The 27,786-nt window shown below is 36.3% G+C and overlaps 1 protein-coding gene across 1 annotated transcript in view; it reads left to right on the forward strand.

Moving 5' to 3' along the window:
- Positions 1-27,786, forward strand: part of LOC117174117 (protein PTHB1) — a 989,848-nt gene that overhangs the window by 686,436 nt on the left and 275,626 nt on the right. Inside the window, exon 10 of the mRNA XM_033362889.1 lies at positions 7,669-7,905. Within this exon, the coding sequence (XP_033218780.1) occupies positions 7,669-7,905 (237 nt within the window). The remainder of the gene's footprint in view (positions 1-7,668; positions 7,906-27,786) is intronic.

Genomic DNA, 27,786 nt, shown 5'->3' on the forward strand with positions numbered 1-27,786 from the left:
CACTCACAATTAATATACTGATTCAAACGAGCTCGATGAAGCTCTGACTAAAGACTGATGATGAGAGGTAATATCGAGTATTCGAGTGTTGTTTTGGCGAGCAGATTGTGAGTTCAAGAGTGCGATCGCATCGTCGAAAAAGGTCTTATCTATCCAAAACATGGCAAGGCGACTTACGGATTTGATAATTTAATCGTTGAGGTTTTTCGCACCGTCCGATCTCGACAACAACAAAAAGAAAATGATAACTTTAATCTTATCTTGTTATTTTAAGCTGTTTACTTCTCTTAATTTGTTTTCCAAGCGTTTATACGTTTATTCTTCGTATGAATTTATTCGATAGTTAGTTAGTTCTTCTTGCTGTGTCATTTTTTTATTAAAAAATAGAGGTTGATACATTAGTGGGGTAAAGAATTCTAATTCAATACCAAGGATGTGAACTAAAATTATTACACGTTTTAAGCCACTGAATAGTCCAAGGGTATTTTTAAGTAATGAAAAAATAATACTTGTGATTGAATTTTAGGGCTGAATTCATTTGTAAGGGCTGATTTCAGAAAATTTCAAACTACATCAACTTTACTTAACAATTTTAATAGTATCCAAGAGTTTTACACCATGATATAGTAATGGAATAACGAAATATAACAGTATAAATGTTAGGGGTAGCTCACCCCATCAAGGGATTTTTTTTTTGAAAATGCCGGAACAGGTCAACTTTATTTTTGATTATTGTGCATAAAACAATTAATGTTGTGAATATTCAACAGATTTTGGAATGTGTATAGTGAAAAAGTGGCCATCAAACATAGTTTTTCATTAATAAAAAACGGGGGTTGCGAGTCTGATGACTAAAAATAATGCATAAATATGTGCTTTTCAATAACAAGTGTTACCCACTTTGTTTCAGTAAAAAATTTCGAATTGTATTCGAGAAATTTAAAAAAATGTGTTTTTAGGGGTGAACTTCAAGGGTGGTTTTCACCCCTTAAATGGGCTTATGGGCACGTATAAAAAAATACGTGTCGAATATTTTTTGATGTTCTACAACATATCACAATTTCAAGAAAATGGGTGAGGTACACCTCGGGTACCTTCCTTGTTAGTTTTATTAATTAATAGTATTGACCTCTCCTTCTTTCGAATTCACATCGAGAGATTTTGGGGCGTTCGACGATTTAATGTGCCCTGTTTACGAAGTGGGTACCGAGTATGCACTAGGCTGGGACGAACCAACGAACCAACATTGTGCGTCCAGGAAAGGCCTGGATGTGGAAAACTGTCCCAGTCCAATCCGAAACTCAACACACTTTGAAATTTTGAAATTGGAAAATATATTCAGTCTGTTCTTTGAGGGTGATATCTCGCAATTTTACGAAAAAGCACTAAAATTTAAGGTTTTGCAAAAATGGGCTTAAAATCGATACCGATGCCTTCCAAGGGTGACTTTACGATGAAAAGTCATCAGAGGGTACTTAGAGGTCCGTACCGAATCGCCAAAGTCACCCTATTCCGATCCTCATGGAGGGGGAAATGGCTCAAAATTGCGTATTTTCAAGTAAAACGCTTAAATACTTGTGCAGCTCCTAGCTCACTGAGTTCTACTACTTCGAGTGACCCAGACCCCACCACGTGGAGGTGGCTGCACATCGGGCTCCACCCATGCCCTACCCAACCAACCAATCATATGTAAAACGTGCTTACTTAAATCTTAGAGTCATTAATTACACCCACAAAGTCTTTCTTAATGTCAAATAAGTTGACAGTCTTTCGAGAAAGATGTGTGGCGCGTATCTGTCGGTCCCGAGCCTCGGAACCGATGCCTTGTCTGGATACCTCTGTTACCAGTCACACAGTTCTTTCCACCGTTACTGTGTGACAAGGGAAAGATGTAAAGTCCCAGTCTGGTACCAAGCCATCGGCCATAGATAGCTTAGCGGTAAGTTCATCCTCTGTTATAGGAATTAAAACTGGAGGTACGGTAAGTGAAACATCCGTCTGTTCCCAATAAATCATTTCTGTGAAATCATTAGCTCCAAAATTAATTTTTTGCACAATATTGTATATAACAGTTGTCTGTTGCTTATGTTTTGCCTCCAGGATTTTGGTGAGTGCGTCTTGGCGAACGGTAAGCCTAGGGTCGTTTACCACTCCAAGGATTATATTTTCTGGCATGGCAGAGAAGCCGTTTGTCTAAATGGAAGTGTTTACCACATTTCGGTACTTCAGAGAAAGAAACCTTGACAATTTGATTGCTTGGAAGAGGTGCCGACTCATATCAGCGATAGACTTATCCCGTCTGATGTGGAACCACTGAGGTACGTAAACTGCGAGTAAGTATTCAACTAATACTTGCAGTTTGTTTGTGGGTCTTTTTGTTGATATGTATATTCTCAGAATTCTATTTGCAGTTGTTAGCCAGCGAGCCATGTTGATGGGGCCTATCTTCCGAGAGGCCAGCTCAGGAGAGCACGCTCCGAAACGAATGACATCTGATATCTCATAAAGATACCTTTGATCTGAGCTGAGATCAGTGGGCTCAATTTAAGGTAAGTCACACTCAACTTTTTTAAAATTTACAACATCGAAGGTCTCACAAGTTGGAAGTTGTCCCCCTATTGGCCCTGAGTATTTGTTCGGACCAGAGTTAGGTCCGTCAATAAATACGAAAAGACTTCTGAATGGTAGCTCATTTAAATGTAATAGACAAACAACCCATTGCAAGGGACGATCAAGTCGTTCCTCTAGTAGACGAATAATTCCTCCGTTCCAGCCCGTATTCGTATTTGTACCGTCACAGCCCATGATTACCACTGCATCGAAGCCTCCATTCAGTTCTTTTGTTACGTAATTATAAATAGAATCACATTCATCTTGGGCATGGCTCGATGGTGTGACAACATGGCCTACGCCACCAAAGATATGTGTTCCTCGTTAATGAATTCGGAGGCTGTCAATGTTTCGTTTTTCCGACTATCAAAGTATAAGCCAGAAAAAGAATCCTCATGGCATGATTCCTCCTTCAACTTGGAGCCTATTTTAATTTTCTCGCGCTTTATCTTACTTTTATCTATGACTAGACACTCAAGTACTTTTTGAGAAATATCCGGGGAGATCATACCTGCTTGATCGGCAGCGAGGAGTACAGACGAGATTAAATGTGCCGCAGCCCGTTGACTTATACCATATCTTTGAGCAACTATTGCTGCTTCAGATAAGTCAAGTCTGGCCTGCGATGATTTTCTCTGCACAAGTCTGCGTGGTAGGTCGTGAAAATCGTCATCATCGGTAGAAACATCAACCTTTACCTTAATTTAAGGAGGAGGATTATCACCTTCACCTTCCTCAAAGAAGGAATCTAAGTCTATATCCTTATCAATCGTAGAGGAAGATGTGGAGGCCGATGCAGTAGGAACGCTTTCCCCACCCTCTCCCCGTTCAAGTTTTCCTCTTTTTGCATTACGTTCTGCTCTCTTATGTATTCTTTTTGCTTCAGAGACATCTACGCTGGCGATTCCCATGAGTCGTTTACCTCTTTGGTCAAGATAGAAGGCATGCTGTACGGCTGGAACCTTCTTTTTCTTGGGACAGGAGCACCTAGACAAGTCAACGCACTTACAGGCGGCTATGTTAAATAATTCAGAGCAGTACTCTTTGAAGGCGGCGATTTTCTCATCCTTATTACTTTGAGAAGTTGTTTTACTCTTCAATGAATTTTTCAACGAAGTGTATTTTTTATGAAGATTTGTGAGACATTCCTTAATGAGCTGCCCTGAAACCGTTGGGATAGAAGCAGATTCCCAAATAACTATTAGTTTGGAACGGACTTCGTCGGCAATGTCTCCGAACGAAGGCCCCTTGTCTTTTTCTGGAAGACAGCCCTTTTGCCTTCGAACCTCCTGACAACATCGCAGAACGTCAGCCCTCGTTGGCGAAACGTTCGAACCAAAATCTTTTGGAGGACCAAATATAGGGCACTGCACAAAGTCTCTCTTTGCGAATTTCGACATGCTGTGACATACAAACCAAAGAGGGGAATGCAGAAAGAACCAGAATCTCTACCACCAAAAGAACCAAAGACGAGACAATGAGAAGAAGAAACTATAACGACAACGACAATAGCACCTGCGAGTGAACGAACATTAGGCGTGAGCCGACAGTACGAGCCATTGACAAGTTCTGACTTCAGTAGTCCAGCTTCAGTTAGACGCTCGTGTGCTCGTAGACAGACATGACCCAGGGACCGCACTACTATTTAAGCGTTTTACTCGAAAATACGCAATTTTGAGCCATTTCCCTCTCCATGAGGATTGGCATGGGGTATATTTAGCGACTCGGTACGGACCTCTAAGTACCCTCTGATGCCTTTTCATCGTAAAGTCACCCTTGGAAGGCATCGGTAGCAATTCTAAGCTCGTTTTTGCAAAACCTTAAATTTTAGTGGTTTGTAGTGAAATTTCGAGATTTCACCCACAAAGAACAGACTGAAGATATTATCCGATTTCAAAGTTTCAAATTGCGCTGAGTTTCGGATTGGACTGGGCCACTTTTCCGCACCCAGGCGTTTCCCAGACGCACAATGTTGGGTTTTCGCCCCAGCCTAGTATGCACATCGGCACCAATTCTGGTAAGACCATGAACCGGAAACGAACTAATCTACTAGAAGATACTAACCAACCCACTCAAGTGCTCATGGACAGACAACAGGATTTTAAGGACAAAATGGTCAAATGTAGTCTAAACTTCGTAAGAGAATCATATCGCCATAGCCTGAAAAAAAACCAAAAACTTTAAAATGTAAATACAAAATATGGAAAGGAGGAGGAGAAAGCAAGGGAAGAGAAAGCCATTTAGAAAGAATGGAAGAAATTCAAGGAAGCTTGAAACGAAGAAACACGAAGAAAATTCATAATACAATTATCACAAAACTACAAACTAAAGAAGGAATAAAAAACTTTATTTTTCTTCGCCATAAACATCACAACATTCTTTCTACAATAAACTTTTATAAAAAAAATAAAAAACGACTCAATTTCCTTAAAATGTTACTAGAATTACACATTCTAATCATTTAAGCATCACAAACGATTGGGAGAAAATATAATAAAAAAATAAAAAATACAATAAATCATATTTAAAATCAACCATAAGAACCACGTTCACTCATGTCCAAAAGCGACAAAGTCAATTTCTTCTTTCTATTTTTCTCTCATTTCTTATTTTTTTTTCTTTCCTGCGGTTTTGTTACAGGAACCCGAAAACCATGGAGGAAAATTGGAGAACAGTCATCGATAGGGGTACAGCAATTCTGGAAAACTAACCCCGGAAAAACCCTACGGGATTCAAATGCCGCTTCTGCGAAAACTCATGCGTAGACCTATTTATATATTACATGACACCTTTCCTAATAACAGAACGCACAGGTACAGAAAAATTTTTACAACTCCAAAAACCAACAAAAAATTCTACATACAAGGGGGTTGGGAACAGATAAGCAGCGAAATACAAAACCTACTCAAAATTGAAATTGACGACTACAAAATAGAAATTAACATAGGCAATAAGACTTTGGTAGGCCTGGAAAAAGAACTGAAAAATATTTTGGACATACACTTAAACCGCTGCGTAGGAGGGGCGTGTAACAGAACTGTTCCTTAAAGAAAATAACACGGCACTGCCCCGCACTAAAGGAATGTCAGTTGGCATCCGAGATGAGGTGAAACTTTCCGAGGGGTCACGAGGCCTTGGACATCGTCCGGCCTGTCCATTAGTTCTTGGGTAACTCTCACTGACTTCACTTGTTTCGTCGTGAGTGCTGTGCACGTCGAACAGTTTTGATGCTAGTCTTACCACCTCGCTCCACTCCATCTCGTCGTCCCACTGACTCCTGGAGAGAACGTTTCTTCGAGCGAACCCCACGCTTAGAGAGGACTCTAGACCTCCACGCCTCACCCGCTCGACTTTATCCTCGCCGTTTTCTCGCTTTTGACGTAACCTACTCAACGTAAGTTTAAATAAAGCTAACTTTAAAGCCCAAGGTGTTTGTTTTCATTTATTTGAATTCCATTCTGACCGCCCTGTTCCTACTTTACTCATCTCAATTATCACGGAATAACACCTTCGGATATTTCGAATAAATCTATTAATATTTCAGTTATCTTTTGAGACACGCTGAAAGGTTACTAAAATATTACTAAATTCAACTGAATTTTCGGAAGGTGTGCATGGGTATTTCAATATGTTGGTTGTTCGACGACCGAATGAAAGAATGTATAAAGAAGCCATTAAACGACCTCAAAGCACTTCAGTGGCATCCTGACGTGGATACCTCTGGCATGCAGCAGATGAAAAAAGGTATTCCTTCCTTGGAATTCAAAATCATGAATGCTCAAAAAATTTGCTTCGAAATTCAGTTAGAGATTAGCTAAAGCTCGATTGTTTTCGTCTATTGAGAATATAATAAGTGGATACATTCTTTGAAAATTTACGAGTACCATTGGAAGTTCGGGTAGTGCATAATAAATAATTTTCATATTCTAATCGTTACACTTTTCTGGCCTTTTTTTATTTTTAATTGTAGTTATATGAGTAAATAACTGAAACAATTAGAATATTGTTACAAATCATAAATTTGCCATCAGAAATGAACCAGGATATAGAAAGAAGAGGAAAACTGATCTGTAATTTTCTATGAACGCGACCATAGAAAATGACAGGTGTGAATTGTGTGAATTGTGTGTGTCCAAGCACACCGTGAATAGTGCAATTACCGATCCCGCACAATTCATTTTCGAAATTTAACAAAAAGTTTTCGTTGTGACAATCATCTTCGGAAATTCCCATACCCAAACTTTACGCTGTTTTTTTCTCAATGCACTTACTAAATTTATAGACCATAGCGACTTTTAAACAATGTGTCTGCTGTGCAAATTAATTTGGTGAATAAAGTGTTCTGAATCGATAATTTGAACATCAATTTGATGATTTATGTCCTGTATTATCTTTCTGAAGGACTTTGTAAGCGTCAGTATGTCATAATTCAATATTCAGCATGTGCCACTTCGCCTGTACATTACCCTCCTCCTGAGTAGTGAGACCGTTCGAAGAAGGGAAAGAGAAGAACGTTATTGAACTCTCCGTGAACATCCTGACCGTAGGGGTATGTGTGAATTATGCAAGAAGCGAGGAACGTAAATTAGTGGGTAGGGGTATGTGCGATCTTACAAAGATGGATCCAATGTATCCAATATCCATTTTTAATATTTATGTGGAAATCGCTTTAAGACGGTACTGCGTGTAAATGAATTGATTTATCTTAGAGTAACTATACGATTTATACCACCTATTATCAGTATCCTAATTCGATTTCACTCTGTGCATGTTAATTATATCGGGAACGTCAGAAATGCGTGTAGATTGTTCAATATGATCACATTCATCTTTATACTTTAACTTCAATTTGACTTAGTGGTTTACCTAATTTAAAATTTAAACCCTATTTATTAAAGACATAAAATACATGAAGAATTAGATAATTTGTCGATGACTAAAAATTATATTCCGTTGTTGAAAATAACCTTCGGGTTTCCAACAGCTTTGTGAGAAAAGAACAACGATCGCAAGCAACGTTTTTAGCTGTTTGAAAAAATGAATTTTGTTTATTTGCAGGTAAAGAAAACATTCCAAAAGTATACACAGACCTCGAAGTTCAGGTTACTGCAGATATGAATCCGCTTTATAGGAATAAGATATCAACAAAATCAACGCCGAGTAAACAAAAAGGTTTAACGCTTATAAATAATGTGAATATTAAATCTGATACATTTATAAGCAACATTCAAGTGTACGTCGAAACGTTAAAGCCATGTATAATAGTCAACGACAATTGGGCATTATTCAATTTGCGTAAGTATTGAAAAACGTTTGTAGTGAAAGTTATTGTGGACTCAATCTGAATAGAAATAATGCGTTTGAATCCTTTCAATTTAATCCACCTGCTTTGTGTGAGTCGGAAGTTTGTGCCCACATAATTCCATGGTAAAAGATATCAAGTGGAAAAATTTTATTCGATGACATTAAAAATTATGATATGCTTTCTATGTTTTATTTCGCGTTTTGACTTTAAACTTAAGAAAATATTGCTTTAAGATTTTTAAACCATTTTGGAAAACGGTTTAACCTTTTTGTTTAATTTATGCAAAACAGCAGTATTATTTTTACAACAAATGAAAGAAAATAGGGTCATACTTCCATTAGATTTATTTCTTATGCTATCGGCATTCATGAAATTTCGTACATTTATTAAATTCTTGACAAACTGGATTGCATTCTTGGATATAAATTTGTATGTCTGATTGAAAATTATACGTGAATGAGTTCCAGAATTTGTATGATGTGGAAGTCGGAACCAAATTCAACTTTTAACTCTATCCATAATACGTCAAAAGACCAATTTTTAGAACTATACTCACTACAACCCTGTCAGGCGGACAGATACCGACAGGGTATTTTATCCACAGCTGAATACAATGTAGGGGAATTAGTTGTCAAATAGCTAATTTGTCAAAAATAGGCAAACTTGATACTTCATTAGGAAAGAAAAATTAATATCAATGTTTAGTACAGATATATTTAACAAATAAATAAACATTTTAGGCAGATAATTAAAAGCCTAAATGATTTATATTCAAATTATTTAATGCCATTAATTATTTTAGCCCTACTTAAATCAGCATGTTTCATTATAATTTACAAATATTATTGAGTAATTCACCTGATGTTTTTGCACTGTGGTAGAAGCCGTATAGCCAGTAGTTCAAGTGGGAGTATATTTTAAGTCACGAGGAGCATTCGGTATAGTAAACCAGGGTTTTAAATCGAATTTTTAATAAGATATTAGGAATCACAATTTTTCATCATTTGCCCGTGGCGTAATAGGTAATTCTGTTTGGCAGAAACACCTTTTGCCTACTTGAGCCTCTGGCCAATACGTGTAGGAGGAAAGTCGATGAAACTGTATATGTCACAGAACGGCCTTGACAAAGTATAAACTGTAGTATAATACGCGATCGCCTATAGCAAATCTTATGAGCATATAATCTCTTCTTTTTCAGAGAGAAATTTTAGTGTACTATACGTCCTTTCTACCTATACTGAAATAATCGGCCTAAATTGGCAACGCGGATACAATTAGGAAAACCTAACGGGGTTGCTCTAAGAGACAACTGCAGTCCTTCTCTAGATCTGGTGAACTGCTGACGCATTGGAAGAAAGAAAAAGCTTTCTTGTGGGAAGCGATTATCTAACAGCTCACCACTCTGGTTGTCAGGTAGGTCACTAGTCTGGTGCTACCAGCGCTACCTGGGCGCTCAGCTGCTGCTGTCGATTTTACAAGGGTTCACGGCATATTACTTACTATTGTGGTCAATTCTATCGCTTCCTTATTGATTTGCGATACGCTACGTTCCATAAAGATGAAACTCCTCATAGTATTAGGGTTTTCTTTATTATTTCTCGTATTATGAAGTCAATAGAAGCGCCATATTTATTCATAAGCTTAACAATAATAGTTATTGCAGTAACATTCGACACATAGTATATATTATTCGAACAGATCGGAGCAAAAAATGCTATATTACTATAAACGAAACTTGATAAAGAATAATTTAACGACTTAGTAACCAAATTTAATGTTACATTAAAAAAATTTCAAATCTTTTAATTTATGTGGTTATTTTAGCCAAATGTATAGCTAAATCTCTTTGAAAACTGGACATTTTTACAATATCTTATACTTATTTAACTGATTTCTTTGTGACTTTTAAGGTCTGCAATGTTTTGAATACATGAAAGTCTTGCCTGGATCACTAATTATTGTTAACTAATAATTAATATTCTATTTTAACTATCCGTTTTATATAGAGCTTATCTACATTTCTTCAGGCATTAAAAATAGGGTGCTAGTTGGGTACTGACTTGTTGCGCTTTCTCTAGACAAGCATCAGAAAAACACGATCCAACAAACTATAACCATGGCAGGAATATGTTTTATCGTGTGTTTAATGTATTTGTCCAGTGAAAGCGCAGCAATTGAAGCTGCCAACATTAGGATTGCTGGATCTTTGGAAAAAGGTTCTTTGGAGGATCATCTACATAGTTTCCTTCACAAGAATCCTGCACATGAAACAGATATTTTCTCTACGGGGTTGCATGCGCGAACCTGTACAGGAACACGCATCGAATTTTTCAAAGTCACTGTACAGAAAATCTTAGCTGGGAATGAGGCCTTCAGTCAGTAGCCACGTCAAAGGACCGTGTCTAAGCGCTCACTGAAGCTATTATTATAATGGAGAAATTATTAGGGAAATTTTTCAAATATTGACCCAGGTATGAGTATTATGATACACGAAAGTAGAACTAGAGTTTGCGCAAACCCACAGAAGGAATAAAATCTAGGAGCCAAATACGTTTTTATTAAGATTTCGTGATATACAGTGAAAGAAATTCGACGTGCAATTGCAAGATTTCCAATAGAATTAATTTTCTTTTACGGACGTTACGGCGTTGAAAGATTAATTCATTGATGTGAAGATTACCCACATAAGATTTGTTGATTATTTTTTATCGAGTTTTTGCGGGATAGGATTCTATGACTTTGATTTGTAATTTAAAAATTCAAATAGGAATATTTTATGATCGTTACGACGGTAAAAGATGACTTTCCTTGAAATGGACATTGCAGTAAATTTTAGATTTAAAGCCGTTTGCATTATCAAGCGACTCAAATAGATTAATTATTTGAATCTGCAATTGAATTGCATACAATTTACCGAGTGGCTATTCTAATAGGTTCTATTTTCCTCAAGACCCACAAGAAATTGATTGATTATTTTTTATTGAGATCTTACAAGATAAAAAATATGCCTGCTGCGCGGCTCATTCTTATTTCGCGCTGCACGTGCGACGCTTCGTGCCAAGTTTAAGCGCGCCTAGGGCACGCCGGTACGCTCTCGCGCTTCGGGCTTGTTTTCATACGTTTAATGCGAACACTTCACCTACATTTTCTTAAATATCTTAAATATTATAACTTAAATCGAGAACTGCGATTCAAACTTCTCAGGAATTACAGCCATAAATTGTAACTGCACGTTTTTCGATTTGTTTTTAAAAAAGCTTATCAAAGTTGAAAACTAAAATTGCATATTTTTGAAAATGATCCAACTTTTGGAACATTTGTTTAATTAGGAAATTTCATAAGAATAGTTTCGAAATACATATATTCTACATCTAGTTGAAATTTGGATTGATATTTCGTAAACCATTAAAAAACATTTTTTCCTTTTTTTGTAAATTTTCAAAATGTTGAAAAGCATATAACTTTTTGAATTTTTATCCAATTAAAAATAGTCATCAGGTTAATTTGCAAGTCTTTCAAATAGTTATGCGTAAGCGAATATTCATTGATCGAGAAAAAACTTCCCTCAGACAGATGATAAGCATTAGCCTTTCTTAGGCATTTTAGGCTCTGGAGCAGTGGACCACTCAAGCTGGCAGGTATGCAAGGACTTTTGTGACAGAGGTCTGGATTAAGCGAACAAACCCTGGAGTGCGTGTTCTTCATATTCCCTATACCTTTTTTATAACCTCCCCGACTTCCTCTTTACCTTTATTTAGAACAGGATTCACTTCTTTTATAGCAATTAATCAATTTGTGTTCATTCTTCTTGAAATGATAACCAAGCATGCAATAGTGTTTTTATACTTGTTTTAAGTTTTCACTTAACTACCTCTAAGATAATTCGTCAACCGACGGCATTAGCCGCGAGGTGAATTTCGACTCGGGAAGAGTCCAGATGTCAAGCCAATTCGATTGCGGGTAGAACTCAGATGGGTAAGTGTCTTCGACGTACAACTGGTTTATGTATTCACTGAATTTTAACTAATACAGAGCGGAAGGTTTAATGCTGAAGATGATTGTGTATTCTAGGTATCGATAAGGTTGTATGTCTGTCTTCAAATTCGACTGTAAAAAAGCAGGTGAACTCGGGAGGTGGGTTTCTTCAGTTTTCCTCTACCCTGGCCAAGGTTTTATACAAATGCGAGTATTTATAATAAATTCGGATGCATTTGCGGGTTATTACTAGTTGTAATTAAATTCATATAGTGATTTCAAGCCCCCCTTAGTAACGAATAATTTTCACATGTCCATACCAAGTGAAGTGGAATTGTCTGAAAGTTTATAAAACTGTTTTCAAATGATAGCATATTAAAAAATAAAATTACCACTGAAATTAAAATTTACAGGTAAACAGCTCCACACCTACTGGAACTTTTGTTAAATTTTATCAGCGAATTCTACTATATTATGATTAAAAGTTATTTAGTCTTAGACTTTTTGGGTCGCTGATACCGAATCTAAAATAAGATTTTCAAAATGTGAAACGGCTAACCCAGTACGGTGGACCACATCTTACAAAAATATTTTCACTATCACGAAACCTAATTTGATGGTTCTAGGGTGTTTTGAGTTACTGAAAACAAATCTAAAGTCAGATTTTTAAAACCCAAAATAGCTCATCCAATATGACGAACAGCACGTACAAAAATATCTTTATGGTCATTCGCTTTAAATTTGAGTAGCTCAATATTAATAATCTCTGCTTTTATGGGTCATCGAAATTGAATTTAAAGTCAGATTTTCAAAATTAAAAATATCTAATTCATTATGGTGGACTTGAAATTCGTTTCCGGTAACTTATTGGTTAAAAAAACTTGTTTAAACATTTATCTATCGGCCTATCGTCCTCTTCATTATTAATTTTAAATCTTGCCATTTCTGATCGTAGAAAACTCTTTTCGTTCTATTTTCTCATACTCTCTGTTCCCACCAAAATGCTGAATTCGTTTTGTAATCTCCCCATACCTTTATCTATATTTTCCTATCTTCCAGTCTTTGTTCTTTCTGATTTTGATATTCTTGCTTTCTAATCGTTACCTCTCTAATGTGATGTATTAAATTTGCATAAAGGAATCAGGCTCTTGTCTCTGGTTCTCTCTCTCTTATTCAATTATCCCCCCTGGCTATTTCCTCTTCCTCTGTTTCTCGAAGTCCTAATGGTAACAGCAATTTCGCCGCATGTGTGTTGACCTATTACTCCAATCCTGAACTCCCTTTATTATTTGTTACAAATCGGAAGCATTTCATTTTTCTTACTCATTCTTTTTACAATTATAAAATTTTTTGTTCTATTTTAATTTTTTCACTGTTGGTATTAGTATTTAGTTATTGTTACTTCCAGTAGTTTAATAGTGTATTTTGTATGCCCTTTACATTCCAGTTACCAATTGACTCACCATTTTTAGTTTTGATTTCATAAATAGTTGGAGAAATTTTTGCTTTAATAAAGTATGGACCTTCAGAACTCTTACTCGATCTTTTTGGCCATACCTTCTACTTCATTGAATAAGGCTTCCTCGCTGCTTCAAAACCTGTATGCTTATTATAAATCTAATCGGTCTACCTCTGAGATTATAATATTTTGACTACGTTTTGCGGTATCTGCATGTATATATTTATGTATACACTCTCCTTTTCACGGGTTTAAGAGTCTTCAGCGAACCTTTATAAAATCTCACCATATAGATTCTGCTTCTTACAGTCCTCCTTTTCATTTTCTGTTTCTGACTTTACTCAATTCTCTCTGTGATCTTCAAGCTGGCGCTCCCTCAGTTTTACCTTTTCCTACTCAGCCAATCCTTAAACAACTGCTCTCGCTCTCTGTAGAGTTTTCTTCCCATTACAGACACGAATCTTTAAATTTGCCACATCCTTTTAGAATATAGACCTATTCTCAGACTTGAGTCTCAGCATCCTTTCTCCATCTATCTTTTACGACTTTTCAATAATCGGAATCTTCTCTATCCAAGCCGATACAGTACTTGCGCGATAATCAGGAGCGGATTGTTCACAAGTAAACTATTAAATTTCATGGCTGTAACATCATCTACCTGGAGCTAACGAAAAAAAGTAGGAAACTGTGGCGCTTATAAGAATTCAGACCATAACCTTGGTCCCCAGGATGAGTCTGGCGAAGTGAATCTTGAAAACTTTGAATATAGTTAAAGGATTGAGCATCTGCAGCTGAGTCGAAAGTTAGGTGCGGTCGACTAGGACAGAAGGCTATGATATGGCCACGAGGTTCATTATTAGGATTGAATTAAAATTGTTAGGATTCATATTTTGGATTATAGGGAATCTTATTTCTCGAATTCAGAGGGCCATCTATATTTAACCTTAAGTAATATCTACCAAAGTGGACCTGATAAGAAGCATCATTGGCAGGGGGAATATTTTGGACATTAATATGCATACACATAGAAAGGTGGAAGGTATTCTAAAATCTCTTTTAAGATAATCTCAAATTGCGAGTAGGAGATCATAGTGGCGACCAGAGCCAATATAGTCATTCAAAAGATATTTTGATTCTAAATAGGACTTTGACAGTAATCTTCTACAAGTAACAAAGTTCTGTTGAAAATATGTCGACGCGAAAAGAAAGCGAGTCAAAGCGTCGCGTGGTCTTAATTGTCGACTGATAGCGAAGTATTAGTATTAAGCTTAGTGAAATTAAAAACAATTGGGATTTTAGGATAATATCCAGACTCAAGTACAAGCCGAGTATGTCGTCCGGGACTGGGGTACGGTAGTCCTATCTTAACGGATACAATTGACAACATTTAATGTTGGCAACCATTGATGGAAAATGCGCGTGAGTTTGCTTATCCCCTATTGCAAGACGACCAGAACTTCGATCTAATAGATAGTCTTGATGTCGTCTTTGAATCGTTGTTTTATAGAAGACAGACGTTGAAAATTGGCCGTAAATATAACATAAGTCAACTGAAATCAGTCTTGGTGTAGCGTGTGACACCTAAGTTAAAAAAAAAATTATAAGATTTGCTTCCAGCCAGGGAACCGCCTACTCGTGAGTTGTCAAATAAATTGCAACGTCATAATTGGTAACAAATATATCATATGTACGGCTGCTAACCTTTTTCGATCTCCGGTGAAGAAAAGAGGGCAATACTATGACTCGTCACAGAAAGAACATAGGTCGCACCGCAAAGACTTTCTAACGTCGCGTGTGTGTGTGTGTGTGTGGGCGGGAAGTCCCTCTATGACTGATTACACTATTATTTTATGTAACAATGCTTCCACCATCCTATGTCTGTCGGAGGGGGCGGAGAAATGCATCCCTTTTCTATGTCTCATAAAGATGTAAGAAGCTTCCGTAAATGATCACAAAAATAGATTAGGTTACATTACTAATCAATTTCCAATTTCGCATCGTGGAAAGAAAGCACTACTGTGATTAGTCACATGAATAGTTTGTAGTTTAGATACAACTGCTAACAATCGTTAATGTTTCGCCCGAGGTGATAGGAATAGTTTTAGTCCTTGTGACTGGTCACAATAATAGTTTAATTAAAACTTTTAGCTATTTCCAATGTCTTATAGGGGTTCTAAGGTACTCCCGTGATTGGTCACAAAAACAGTTTCGTCACCACTGATAATCCTTTCCAAATTTTCGTTGTGAGTGATTATAGATATTTCCTAGGCCACGTTGACATAGAATCTAATAGGGTTCAGGAAGGACCGCTATTAATGCATGCAAAAAAATTTGCGTGTGACTCACTTCTCTCGTATGTATGAGCGTGCCTAGCGTTGGGAATTTGGTTCTAACGCTTCTCCCTCGATGAATTATTTTTTTTAAGCTTTGCGCTCGAATATGTATTCACTTCTCACTACACTCTCTATCTTTGTATTTTTCCCCCGTCTGTAAACAGACATTTTTAAATTAAAGGCAAAATCACCGACAACTGTAATTTGTTGATTGTGAATTATCTATTGGTACAGCTCCTTCGTCTCTAACGAAAACTTTCTTATTACGTTTCTCGTGATTCGTATCATCGACAACTGGAATTTGCTGATTGTGAATTCCCTATTATTCAAGCTCTTTAACTATTAACTAGATCCCTATTGTTTAAGTGCCTTTAACGAACACAGTCTCATTACGTATCTCGTGCTTCGCACTCGATTTTGTCGAAATTGCAAGCTTTTCTATATTATGTTTAACTGTATTATATAAAATGCATATGATATTTATTTCTGTACCTCGGCCTGCTGATTCGAATATTGCAAAATAAACTTCAAATTTGGTATTTACTTATTACCTTAAGGCGGTAGTAGGGTCTTTAACGACAAAAAGCCTTTTTTTATTTCATAAAATTAGCGCACAGCATCTTAGGAATATTGTATCAAAATTTTAAGTTAATCGGAACAAAATTGAGAGAAATTTGGTATTATTAGTGAGCGACGTTTCGACATTTCGAAATTTATCAGTGAATAATACACGAGTGAGAACAGCCGATCATCGAGCTGCGGATTAGACCAAAAAAGACAGAATTCATCATAGACAAGATCAAAAAGATGCTTTTTACATGCTAGACGAAAGTTCCATACTTTATGGACCTGGCAATAATGATTCTGTGTGAGTATATTTATATTCTGGTTTTTTACTATGCAAAACTTTGAAGCATTTTTCTCGCGCTCAACGTTTTCATGGCCGTTGCCAACTGTAACTTAAAATCTACTGGACCGATCCTTGTGAAATTTTGTACACTATTTCTATACATAATTTGAAAGGTCGCAATTATTGTTTATTTAACAATTTATAATGTCGATTTTTCTCGAAAATCAGTGCTTTCCATTCAAAAAGTTAAAACACAACAAATAATAATAAAATAAAATAAAACTCAGCATTACGATCTAGGGAAACTAATAAATTAATTAAATTTGTTTTTATTTTTGGTTTCAGAAAATAAAGTTCTGAGTTCTGCGTGGCACGGCAAAGTAACTTTTTTCTATACGTTGTTTGCGTTCGAATGTTTATTTTCGGTTCTCTTTCATTTTGAAAATTCTATAACTCTGACACTTTTCCCTTTATCGGAAAAATTGGTAAGAATAAATTGTTGCAGTCTTTGAATAATATGAATAGCCGTTCATATAATTTTTAAATCTTGAACAGAAAAATTTTCAACAATTTTGAAAAAGCTCTAACTTTTTGAATTATTATATAAAACAGCTGCCTAACAAACAGAAAGACAGAAAGATAGATACCTTGGTGAAAATATATTTTTTCTGGCTAAGGGGGTGTAAAAATATAGACATTTGATAAAAATCGAGAAAGGAAAATTTTACACTTAAAAAATAGCTTTTCAGTAGGAGAGAATGCAGCACTGTTAATCCCTTCAATGTCTCGTAAGAAGCGAATAAGACCGGTATTATCAGACACATAAATTGTTTAAGTCTCGTGTGGTCCGAAAGTAGCCCTGCGACTCGTTACAGAAATAACTCAGGTCACACCGCTATCTCTTCTAATGTTTCGTGGGTGGTGGTAAGGCATCCCTGTGATTGAAGATAGTTAGGGGTAGAGTCGTTGCATTATTACACCTTTTCAATATCGCGCAGGGGGTTGGATGCACTCTACCTGCTACTCACATAAATACTTTAGTAAACGCCGCTGCCTCTTTCCCATTTCTTGTAGTGGGCAGATAAACACTTGTAACGTTCACCGAAATAGTTTTGGAACTACATCTTACTCTTTTTTATTTCTCGTAAGGGCACACGTCTATGCGCTTTTACTTCCGGAATCTGACATCAACTTCAGACTCGTCGTTTTCTAACAGTCTTTTAGTAGAAGAAGAATATTTTGTCTCTTGGACATAAATTATTATAAGTATAATGTTCTGTTTTAACTAATTGCATAAGACCAACCATTTGAATCATAAGGTGTCCGGGAAACTTGTCAACGAGACTTAATATAGTTTCTCTGAACTTCTCAGCTATCTACGCATAAGAGTGATATAATTTTGGTGATAGAAATTTCACGAAGCTTATCAAAGGTTTTAAAAAACTTTATTTTCCATCTTAGGTCATAGCATAAGAACAGTGATTTCAATCATAAAGTATGCGTGAATCTAGTCAACGAACTTAACTAACATAAGAGTAGCTTTAACATCTAGGCTATAGAAGGATAAGACTAGCTTTTTCAATCACCTGAAATTCTTGAATTCAGTCGACAATTTTTTATAGAGGTATTATCAACTGTTTCATCTACGAACACCTTAGAACAATAAGTTCTCTATCTCAGAATGTTCACGAACGTCGCAGGGAACGATTGGCGAACACAAATTGAACTGATTTTTAAGCGAGAGCATATTACAATCATAGGTCATCGAATCAGTCATAAACCACTCCAGAAATCAAGGATCACATGTTAAATCGCATATTGCAAAATCACATGTATAATCGCACATTTAAAAATCATCGGATCAAAAAAGCATTTGAAAAATCATAATATCAAAACAAATTACACACGAAATCAAAGATCACATGTCAAATCGCATTTAGGAAAATCACATGTATGTTTAATCAAAAAAGCATTTCAAAATCATAATGTCAAAATAAATCACACAAGAAATCTAAGATTAAGAGCTGAGACCCCTAAAACCAACCCCATAAATGATTTTATTAGGGTAATTAGCCGTACAGGCGTGCAATTTGGAGGGAAAGAGGATTGGGGATCGGAACTACGCTTGATTCAGCGGACTATTTCCGATCGCTTCCAACAGCTAAAGTTGTTATCTTTCAAAAAAGGCTGGTCACTTGTAGGCTGATAGGCTGGATACTCAATAGACTCCACTTTTCATTACAACACTGTGAACGCCTTTCCAATGCTTTTTGTGCGGCGCAACATCACCTCGGCGGCTGGTCTTCGAAATAATTGAGGTCAAATAGCTAACTTTTTTCAATGTATCATAAGGTCAAAGGGTATCCCTGCGACTGGTTACAGAAATAAATAGCTTCGTTTGCTAAAAAGTGTTTAAGGGGCCATCCACAAATTACGTAAGGGTTCAGAGGGGAGGGGGTACACAATTTTCTTACGATTTCTTACGTTCGGGTGGGAGGGAAATAGACAATTCGTACATGATAAAATAATGAAAACTAAATATGATCCTGTTAATCAAAAATGTATTGATTATTAAAACTTAATGAGTGAATTAGTCTAATTTTTATAAGCAAACGATATTAACGCGTAAAAGCGATCAAAAGTAAAATAATAGCAAACATCAAGAAAAAACACGCAAGGATTATCGGACGAGCAAAAGATTCTTGCGTCGTGGCTCGGTGCGCAGTTTTGACAGCCCCGATCGCCGCACGTTGCGCCACGCCGCCGCGCCTGCGTCAATGAGAGACTGTCACTTTTTAAGTCCGTAGCGTGTTGTAAAATAGATTTGACTGATTTTATGTATAATGTACATGCATTGACTAATAAATGTAGTGTTCAATGTCAATAACGTCCTATTTAATATCAAAAATTATTACGCAAGATGGGGGGAGGGGTTCACGAAAATCTTATGGTACCTTACGTGAAGGGAGGGGGATTCGAAAATGTGTAAAAAGACCCTTACGTAATTTGTGGACGGCCCTAACGTCACACCGCTAACTCCGCCTGATGTTTCGTTGGGGTGAGGCAAGACATTTTAATGAGGACATTTTTAGTTGAGGTGGTTATCCTGCTAAGTCCGAAAGGCTACCAAGATCAGGAGGTTTTATCGCTGTCACAAATACAGCCACCTAAAAGCAAAGTGCAAAGGTCTTAATTGGACAAAGTGTTGTGGGAGAGGCGGCAAAATGGGACAAAGGGTTAAGAATTTCGCCATTGCATCACAGTGCTACCTCTACGATGGAAAATAGAAGAAAAACACTAGACATGCCAGCTTCCAGTGACCATTAGATGTTTTCCGTTCTGAAAGACAGCCCTCCTTTTTATACAAATCAGTTACAACGCGAACTTGAATTAGTACAGATTCCATTACGGCAGTTATATCTCTGACTTTTATAGTTTTTACGGGCATAGGTCAAGCAAATTTAGAAAATACCACACCTATGGTTAGTATATATTTCAATCTCTTGTTTTTAATCCGTTGCTAATTTTTTTCTAGCTGCGGCAATTTCTGCACAGTATCAGGGCCCTGTACAAATCCGTGGCCCCTATGACCTCTACAGGTTACGTAAAGATAAAAAATATTCTTCGAAATTTCTGACCCTAGTATCTTGTAATGGTATGTTCACATCGAGGTAATGATCCTTACAAAATACGTTTTCGTGTGTACTGATCACGAATCCGTAGTCCGTATGACCCCTACACGTCAGGATCAATGTCATCTAAACGTCAACTTTGTTCGTTTGAAATTTATTATCGTTTTCAGCTCAGATTCTGAATTAGTCGGAAACTTTACGTTCGGATATATTTTTACCCGTGGGTCCTAGTTACCTCTAGATGTCATCTGAAGGTCATATATAGGCTGTCATTAACCAAATAAATTCACAAATAGCGCGTTCGCTTACCAGCGAAATATCTACGAAGGAATTTTCTTTTATGTAGAGTGGTAGTATCTCGCTTCAGGGTCTAGCAATATTCCGCCTTCATACTTATGCCCCAATAACCTGGGTATGTCTTTTGACCTCCTTGAAGTCGTGGTGAAGAGAATGGATCTTTAAATTCATTAGATCTCCTATTTTTCTATAATTTCTTAAAATTTTAGTCACAATAATCTTGTAATCAGCATCTTTATTATTTTCTAGAAATTTTTGTTGAACTTATCAGAAAGTTTGCCATGCCGCTCGCGCCCTGTTTACCATTCTTCTTTCAAATTCTTTATCCTACAACAGTTCCCTTATCTGTTGGCCATCGAAGACTCCTTCATTATTCCTAGCTTTAGAAAGTTTTGCAAATTTCTCAAAGATGTACGTCCTTCATTACTTTGAGGAATTGTTTAGCCAAACCTAGATTAATACACTGAAACCCCCTTTAAGTTTACTCCTCCGAAACGAAAACAGCTTACTTAGCTTTACTCGGGAAGGGCTCCTACCAATGTTCTCATTATGAGAGGAGCTTCTTCATATGCTAATGCGATTGCTTGACATATATATACGGGAAGCTTGAATGGGCGGAGCACTGAGATCTTGTTGGGGAGGTGAAAGTAAATCTAAACGAAAAGAAACGCGTGAAATTAAACGAGAGTGAACTTATGAAGGCGTAAACTTAAACGGCGTTTCAGTGTATGTAGAGGTGCAACGATTACTTTATGTACAAAAATAAGACTGTCCTCTATAATATTTTCAGTACCAGTTGTTAAATTTGGTCTAAATGGCTAGTCTGTTTAACATTGTTTTTGGCCAGTCGTCAAAATCATAATTCAATTTCTAGAACAGTAAATGAAGATTTTGATATTCTTCTTTTAACAATACAGAATGACCGACTGGTACATGAGCATATATGTTGCCATTATGGAGCAAAACAGCTTTTAAACTTTTTCTCAAAGAAACTGTAAATAGACACAAACCCCCAGCTTCATACTTAACGCACTTAAATTCATTTATTAGACCTTCAACATCGTTACAATATACCAAATTCAATTCATTGAAAAAAAATCCTAAATGAGCTATCTCGATTTCGGTGGAAGGATATACGAGTTCCAGGAGCTAGAACCCCCTTTCCTTTAAATCTAGATGCTATTAGCTCGGAAAGTTGTTTCGATAGTCCTACGTCTCGAACCCAGTCACTTAGTTCAACGCAATAGAATTCAAATGTTGATCATCCATTTCTTCTAAATCATCTATAAACCTGTGATTATTATGTTCGTCTCTTGAATCTTCAACTTGCATTTTAATATTTTCCGCATTTATATTATAAGAATCTTTATTATTCGACATATTAATTTCTCTTATATCATAGTCAATGGTAATGAGCATAAAAAGAGTCACAGACTCAAACAAATGCATAAGATATAAGAGATATGTTTTAGTTAATCAGAAATAGCAATCCGTGTTATGATCTGTCGGATTTTGCCAAATCATTAGTGGGGAAACTCTTTTTTTTCTCATAGTAAAGTTGCAATCTACATTTTACGCATATAATTTTCGGAGTCCAGAAATGATCCATCTCACTAGTATCTAGTCTGAAGAAATTTCTGTAATTTTCTTTCAATTTATCTGTAAATGATTTTTTATCAACACTGATGACGAATTTTCCATAAACAACACAAAAGTTGTCAACACGCGTATTGCACGGCGTACTTTCTATTCTTATAGCAGTAGACTCTACAAACGCTTAGTTACCCACCAATGTAGAGCTGCGGTCGCATGATGACGGCGATTGCGGGCCCGCTTGCTCACCTTGACCAATCGCTCATACTGGGATTCCGAATCCCTGTAACGTACAGTTACTTTAGTTTGTGCATGTCATGACAGATTCACGCCTTTACCTAGAGATTTCACAGAAAAAACTTGAAAATTGCAAGCCATAAGCTTCCATTGCTTACAATTACTTACAGGTGTGGGTAAAAGTGATAAAATACCCAGATGTAAGGGTCATAACTTACTACACGCACGATTGCCGGAGAATGGCACTACAATTGCAGCAACTTCTGCAATTGAATGTGAATCTAAGTGCGAATTTCATTTCTTCTTTATCCAGCTACCACAAAGAGATACTTTTCAGGGAATTTTGAATCATCGATTTCACCTTTATATTCGGAAGAATTTTTTTGACCTTCATATGACCGCTAGAGGTCTCTGGAATTTATGGGCGAAAATATATCCGAACCTAGGTTTTCCCGCTTTTTCAGATTCTAAAGTAAAACATTTTTTTTTTGTAAGGATCATTACCTCGATATGAGCAAACCATGACAATCCACTAAGTTCAGAAGTGCTAAAGAATGTTTTTTACCTTCATGTGCCCTTTACAGGTTACAGGGACCCATGGGTAAGAACATTTTTGAACGTAAAATTCCCCGCTCTTTCAAAATCTGAGCTCAAAAAGATGATATATCTCAAAATAACGAAGTTGACCTCCAAATGAAATTGATCCTAAAATTTAGGGGTCACAGGGGATACGGATCCGTAAGTAATGCACCCGAAAACGTACATTCCACTTGGTTTGGTCAGAGGACTTTTCGAATTTATTTTTTGGCACTTTTTTAACAAGTAAAAAGTAGTGGCGGAGAGTTATTCAGCGATGGTCTCGAAAGAAAAACTCTCAAGCATTATCCGTGTTTGCGACGGCTTTATAACGCGTATGCATACTCTGTTTCATCAGTTTTATCAGGAAATGTCTTCTTCAAATTGCTGGAAGATTTGATTAATATATATCCAAATAAAGCTCAATGTACGCTTTTTAAGAATGTTTTGACTTTCCAGGAGTATCAAAAGTGAGCTCAAATGTGCCTAATGTTGTTAATTGAATGAGATTTTCGGAAAAATTCTATAGAACCGATATTTGTAACAATTTGTTGCTTCTTTCTGCTATTTATGAAAAATTAAATTTTTTTAAGCGCATCACGCAGTTGGAAAAAATCGCAAAAGCTGGTCAAAAGTATAAAATGTTCATATAATAATCGTAATTCTGCTACTACCAAGTTTTAGGGTGGCTGATTACAAATTCTGTTAGAGCAAGGTCTGTGGGTGTACGAAATTATGATTGAGAACCGAATTTAATATACAACCGAAGTTTATTCAGAACAGTGCAAAAAGTATTTGTGTCGTGTAAATGTTCACAGGCACCTGAACTAAGGGGGAATAGTGAAGTGTGTATATGTATGACTGTAATATGTGTGTGAGACACAGAGTTGCCCTCTATAGGAAATAGTTAATTTGAATATTATTGAAGGGCGCGGATTGCGAATCCCAACAAATTCAGTGTCAAAAATGTCGAAAGCAAAATAGAGGATCCTATACGGGAGACGAGTATGCTAAATAAGTTTGGATTTTTTTAAAAATCCATATAAAGGGGCGTCCTAAGAGTCGCAGATTACGAATCAGATGTTTAAAGCATAAAAAAAATAACATGGAGAATTCAATATGGTGGACGAATGTGCTAAATAAACTTTTGAAAAAAAACCCAAATACCAGCCTTGAAAAGCATAAAAAGTTAATTTAGCTTACTCGGCCACCATATCTGATGGAACATTTTGTTCTTTTCTTAGTTTTTGACATCGTATTTGCAACCAGCGACCTTGAAGACCATCTTATACCGATTGGAACAAAAAAAAATTATTTAGCGTACTTGACGGCATATTAAATTCACCATTTTGTTTTCCAAATTGTTGACATCGGATTCGTAAACAGCGACCCCGGAAACTCAATAGTAATAGAATTTGGCCTATTTTATGAACATTTTATAATTTTGGCTAGCTTTTCTCAATTTCGTCCCACTGTACAGCGCCTATCCTGTGATAGCGAACAGCATCAACTTTCAGAGAGGCATCTTTTAGGGCGACAATATGAGCTTTTTACTCTTTTGTATCACACCTCTTACTATCTTTCGCACTAAGCAATTTTACTGGGTACTCCTGCGGTGCCGAAAAACATGGCAAGCAGAAATGCACTTATGTATTTTATATAAATGATGTGTAGATATATACTTTTCGCTTGAGACAACTTCAGATTGCTTTTAATAGAGTCAAGGGATACATCAAAGAGAGGGAAATGGACTTTGAATTAGACAAGTGTTCAAGATTACGCTTAAGCGATGAGGAACTACGAACGTTTTCGGAAATCGAAAACAGCATAAAGGGTATAATATCAGTGAAGGAGTCTCTTGAAGCAGTTAGTAGCGCCTTCTTCGACAGATTTGGTGTTCTAACCTGTCGGCTTTAAGCAAGCGCTATATGCGACTAGCATGCTTACAGTCCTAGTTCTACTCTACTCGGTTGGGGCGGTATCATGGACGAAACGCGATCTTACGGCCCTAGATAAGGCTACGCGTAAGAACTTGCATATGCAGAAGAGCTTGCATATCAATTCGTTCGTTTTGTGATTGCACATTTCACGCTATAAAGACGAGCGTGGTTTTCTGGTTCTCCAATTTCTTTATAACTGACTTATATGGATACAGCGTACATCGTTGCAAATGGAAGGGATCCGCACCTAAACATGGTGAGAAAGTACGAAAAAACTGGAAAAGAAGCGTTCCTCTACAAAAACGTAGAGTAGGCAACCCAGTCCCTTAGCCAGTTCTTGTGTATAAATGTCAGACTTCTAAAACCATATGTAAAGGAAGCAGAGCTCAAAATCTTTCTCAAACAGCTCCTCAAAAAGAAAATGCACTCAAAATTTAACAGAAATGCAGAGGATCAGTTATTATCGAAGGGACGAACGTGTGCTTTTCTCAAATCGTCCGGACTTAATTCGAACTATAACAGCATATCAGGACGATGTAATTTCCCCTTTATTATAACGTAAACGCATTTTACGTCAAGAAGTTCCCAGGAGTAGGTGCAGAGCGTGTCATGCACACGCTGAGAGTCTAGAACACATACTATTCAAGTGTCATACTTACGCGGGAACGATGTATCTCAACAGACATAATGCGGCACTAAAAGTGCTTCAGACCATTCTTATTGCTCTTACGATGTCGGCCCTGCCCTGCCGAACGTTTCGAGGAAGATATCGTAAATTGCCTAAAACAAGAAATGCTATATTTTCTGAAACTACGACTTTCGGAGAAGGAAAAGGAGGAGAGGTTTCGAGACCTTGAAAAGTTAAAGTAGTTCGGTGAAAGTAATTTTCTTTGTGATCGGTGCTCTTAGAGTTGCAAAAGTATCACTTGTTTGTAACCCGAATCCTTGGTTCGCTCCGTGAGCTTAAGACTTACGGTTCTGAGAAGTGGCCGTAGGCGTGATTAATCGCGGTTCTAATTGAATCTAGTTTCCTTTTTATCGGAAGACGTTACTATTTTTATTCTCTACTGTACAAATAATTTAAATTTTCAAATTTATTAATATTGCTTATATAAAACTTGATTGTAAGTTTATTAAAAATTAAGCAATTGTCAAGTAGAAGCCCTGATTGTAAATTTTAAATTATAACTTTATAAATTACTTCGATCTAGTTTCGAATACTTAGACTACTTTCCTATTCATTCGTAAAATATAATATGCCATTATCGACAATATAGTTGAGATGGCGCAATATCGTACCTATTTAGGAGAAGAAGGTGTGTATTCAGAAAAAGAGGTAAGAAAGTTCTTATGCAGAAATGAATTTCCTTCACCTAAATTGAAGTTGATAGCACTGCAAGTCATTAAAAAATATTCAGAAAATTATTCTCTGTTTCTCCATTATGTTAATGATTAATTATCTTACTTATCACATGTACTTTCCGAATCATCTTGAAGAAAGCGAAAACAATGTTTCAAATGTTTTTTTTTTAATTCTGTTATTGCAACTAGATTTAATTCAGGTAATCAAAATTAATTTGTGAATATCTTTGTGCTTGCTTCTTCTCCTGAATAGGCACAATATAGCACAGCTCTGAAGTGCTTCTAAACTATTATATCTATTTTTTTGTGACATGCCAATATCAATGTTTATAGGTTGCAGTGTACTATATAAGGTGATTTAAGAGTAAATAATCCCCCGGTATGCATTTTTTAAACCCATTTGTTAAACAATTAAAGTAATTGTTGTTCAGCGCATTGCTGCTCCGCACCTGTAAATATGGATTTCAAAGTTGTGTGATTAATATTTAAAAAACTAAGAATCATATCTAAAAAGTAAAAACACCTTTAGATTGGCCACGGAATTAACTCGGTGTGCATTTTTTGTTTTTATTTTGCTTAAACAATTTTTTTTTTTAAATTACGCCATTTTTAATATGTCGGCAATTGTTATAAAGAAAATATGCATCGGATCAAAAAACCAAGTGCACCATTGCATTCCTCTCGAAAATATGTTGCTGTGCATTCTTTTTAAACCCATTTTTAAAACTATTATTGAATTTATTGTTTAGCGCACAGTTGCTCCGTGTCTGCAGTATGGATTTCAAAGTTGTGTATTTAATTTAAAAAATAGCCATATCAAAAAAGAGAAGACACCTATGGATTTGTGTCCGAAATATCTCGGTGTGTATTTTTTTTGTTTTTGTTTTATTTAGACAATTTGTTTAACAATTATGCCATTTCTTATATTTCGGAAATTGTCATAAAAAAAGTATGCATCGGATCAAAAAACCAAATGCACCATTGCATTCCTTTGGAAATTATCTAGATGTAAATTTTTTTGTTTTATTTCTATTTTTAAAACAATTAGCGCATTTGTTGTCAAGCGCACTGTCGCTCCGTGCCTTTCGTATGGATTGCAATGTTGTTTCATTAAAAAAAAGGTAAGAGCTATATCAAAAACGTAAAAACACCTATGCATTCGTCTCGGAAATATCTGGATGTGCATTTTTGTTTTGTTTCTGTTTCGTTTATGCACTTTGTTGAATAATTACGCAATTTGTTATATTTCGGCAATTGTAATAAGCAAAGTATGCATCGGATCGAAGAATAAAGTTTACCATTGTATTCCTTTCGAAAATATCTTGATATGCATTCTTTTTAAACCCATTTTTAAAAAAATTAGTGAATTTGTTGTTTAGCGCACTGTTCCACTGTGTCTGTAGTATGGATTTTGAAGTTGTGTAATTCATTTAAGAAAAAAAATAGCCATGTAAAAAAAGTAAAAATACCTGCGGATTTTTCTCTGAAATATCGTGGTGTGAATTTTGTTTTTGTTTTTTTGTTTAAGCAATTTGTTAAACAATTACGCCATTTTTTATCTATCGGCAATTGTAATAAACAAAGTATGCTTCGGATCAAAAAACCAAGTGCACCATT

Source organism: Belonocnema kinseyi, chromosome 6, assembly GCF_010883055.1.
Source record: "Belonocnema kinseyi isolate 2016_QV_RU_SX_M_011 chromosome 6, B_treatae_v1, whole genome shotgun sequence".
NCBI classification, from domain to species: Eukaryota; Metazoa; Arthropoda; class Insecta; order Hymenoptera; family Cynipidae; genus Belonocnema; species Belonocnema kinseyi.